This window comes from Trypanosoma conorhini, assembly GCF_003719485.1.
Source record: "Trypanosoma conorhini strain 025E chromosome Unknown Tco_14.4_contig_01571, whole genome shotgun sequence".
In the NCBI taxonomy this organism is placed as follows: Eukaryota; Euglenozoa; class Kinetoplastea; order Trypanosomatida; family Trypanosomatidae; genus Trypanosoma; species Trypanosoma conorhini.
In genome coordinates, this window is record NW_021705657.1 from 1 (window position 1) to 2,013 (window position 2,013).

A 2,013-nucleotide genomic window follows, 5' to 3' on the forward strand; every position below is an offset into this window, starting at 1 on the left:
TCCTCCGCTTCAGTGATGGTGCCACCTTCGCTCTTCGACAGATTGTGCAGCGCACTGTTTGGGGCCACCGTGCAGTTCATCGTGAACGCAACAACTTTATTCGTGTCCCCATCTGTGGTGGATGGAGAGCAGCCCCCCGTCGCGAACTTCTCCAGGAACACCGATCCGGCAAAGATGCAGAGGGAATTGCTGCCAGCAGCACTTTCACTGCCGCATAAATCCTCCGGTGTGGTGGGGCACGTGTTCCAGGCTGCAGAATTACTCTTGTCGGCAACGCGCCAACTCAACTTGCCGTTAGTGTCCGGGCACGACACCTCCACCGACACCGGGACTTTCACTTCCGCCGCAGCCGCCGCGGTTACGCAGACGGAGGGGGCGCAGCAGCCGCAGAGCAGCGCGAGGAGCGCCAGGGCGCACACCGCACGGCGCCGCACCGTCAGCGTCATCGCCATCAGTAAAAACAGTGGTGGCGGTGGTGGCAGTAGAGCCGCAGCAGAGCCAGTGGGCTGCGGGGAGCGAAGAGGAAGAAACAGAGAGAGAAATGGGGGCGCGGTGGGGTGCGGCGCAGAGAGTGAGGGCAGGGAGAGGGAAGGAAGAAAAAGGCGGCGGCCCGCTAATTTCACGCAGCGGCGTCCTGCAGCCGCGCGAAAAGAAATTCATCCCGCCCCCGCCCCACGCAGACGTCTTTGGCGGTGCCACGGCATTTGGGAGAAACACACAACGTGAAGCTAAAAAACAGTGCGGCCGCGAGGCACCACGGGGCACGGCGCCTCCTTCTCCCCGCAGCAGCGCAGCCCGCCGGCTGTGCCTCGTGCCCGCAGGCAAATAAACACACAAACACACAAATATATTTTTTAAAAAATAGTCCCTTCAAGCACTTCCGTAGAAACGCAGTCCGCTGCTGCACTCCGCTGCTCACTTCCCCCAACGCCGCCCAAATCAACGGAATTGCGGCACATCCGCGCCGCGTGCGTCTCGGAGTGTTCTCCCTGCACGCCGCACGCAAACAACACCCCCCACCAACACTCACCAGTAACAGTTTTCCCAACCGTTAAAAATATACACCTCGTCCTTCACTCACCGGGCCGCTGCCTCGCCGCGCTGGCAGTAGTGTTGTGCTGCGCATCCGCCGCCGCAAACCGCAGCCCAAACAAATTCCTCCCCCGCCGGGAACCCAAAAAATGATAAAAAAAGGAGGCGCCCAAGAGCAGAGCGTCTTCGGCCGCCGCTCCCGCGCAACTCCCCGCACGTTGCGTCCGTCCACCCCCTCTCAGCCTGAAGGCTCCTGCGGCGCCCACATCTCTAAGCCCCTCCCCGGGACGCGACGCCGGGCCCACCTGCAACACGCAGCGCTTTGCCTGCCGTCCCGTTGGCGGCCGCAGCCCCGCGAGCCCCTCCCTCTTTTTTCTGCCGCACCCGCAAAAGGCCCTCCTCCCCCAGCGTGTGTGCGTGTGGGTCCGGGGCACGCGGCTTCTGGAGCTTTTCAGGAAGGCGAGCGGCACGCCGTAACCGCGAGAGGCACTCGCTGGGGCCCAGAACCACTCACACAAACGTGTCCCCATTCGAAGATCAAAGAGGCAACACACATTTGTGTGCCGCACGGCCTCCACACCGCGAGCGCCACGCTCCCGCTCAATCTTCTCAGCCTCCAAAACGGATTCCCCGCACCCCACAGTTTCTCGCCTTCCCAATCATAGTCCTCCTCGGCAACCGGGGCGCCAGTCGCCTGCAGGGCGCCGTCACCCGCCGCAGTGCGCCCATCGAACGCAGCCGCATTGAAGATGCCACGCGGCAGCGGGCCGACAAGCTGCATGCGACCCGCGACCGCCTCCCACTACTTCTTTTGCTCCTGCGCGGGATGATGGCGCGCGTCCGCCGGGCACACGTCGCCTTCGCCTCCTTCTCGTCGCGGCAGCGCATGGTGGGGGGAGGCAGAGATGCAGTCGCATCGCCAGTGCTCTGGAGTTATTTCCCTTTGCGGACGCCAACACGCAACCATGCCCCACCCACAAG

General features: G+C 63.2%; 2 protein-coding genes across 2 annotated transcripts; both read right to left on the reverse strand.

Moving 5' to 3' along the window:
• On the reverse strand, nucleotides 1-452 carry Tco025E_10269 (mucin-like glycoprotein; the record flags this gene model as incomplete). Its single annotated transcript, XM_029377048.1, has 1 exon — nucleotides 1-452. A coding segment is annotated over one exon (452 nt), but the record flags the coding sequence as incomplete, so codon positions are not given.
• A 1,031-nt stretch (nucleotides 453-1,483) lies between these two features.
• On the reverse strand, nucleotides 1,484-1,813 carry Tco025E_10270 (uncharacterized protein; the record flags this gene model as incomplete). Its single annotated transcript, XM_029377049.1, has 1 exon — nucleotides 1,484-1,813. The coding sequence occupies one exon, from the start codon at nucleotides 1,811-1,813 to the stop codon at nucleotides 1,484-1,486; it is 330 nt and encodes a 109-aa protein (XP_029222859.1).
• Between the last annotated feature and the right edge of the window lie 200 nt (nucleotides 1,814-2,013).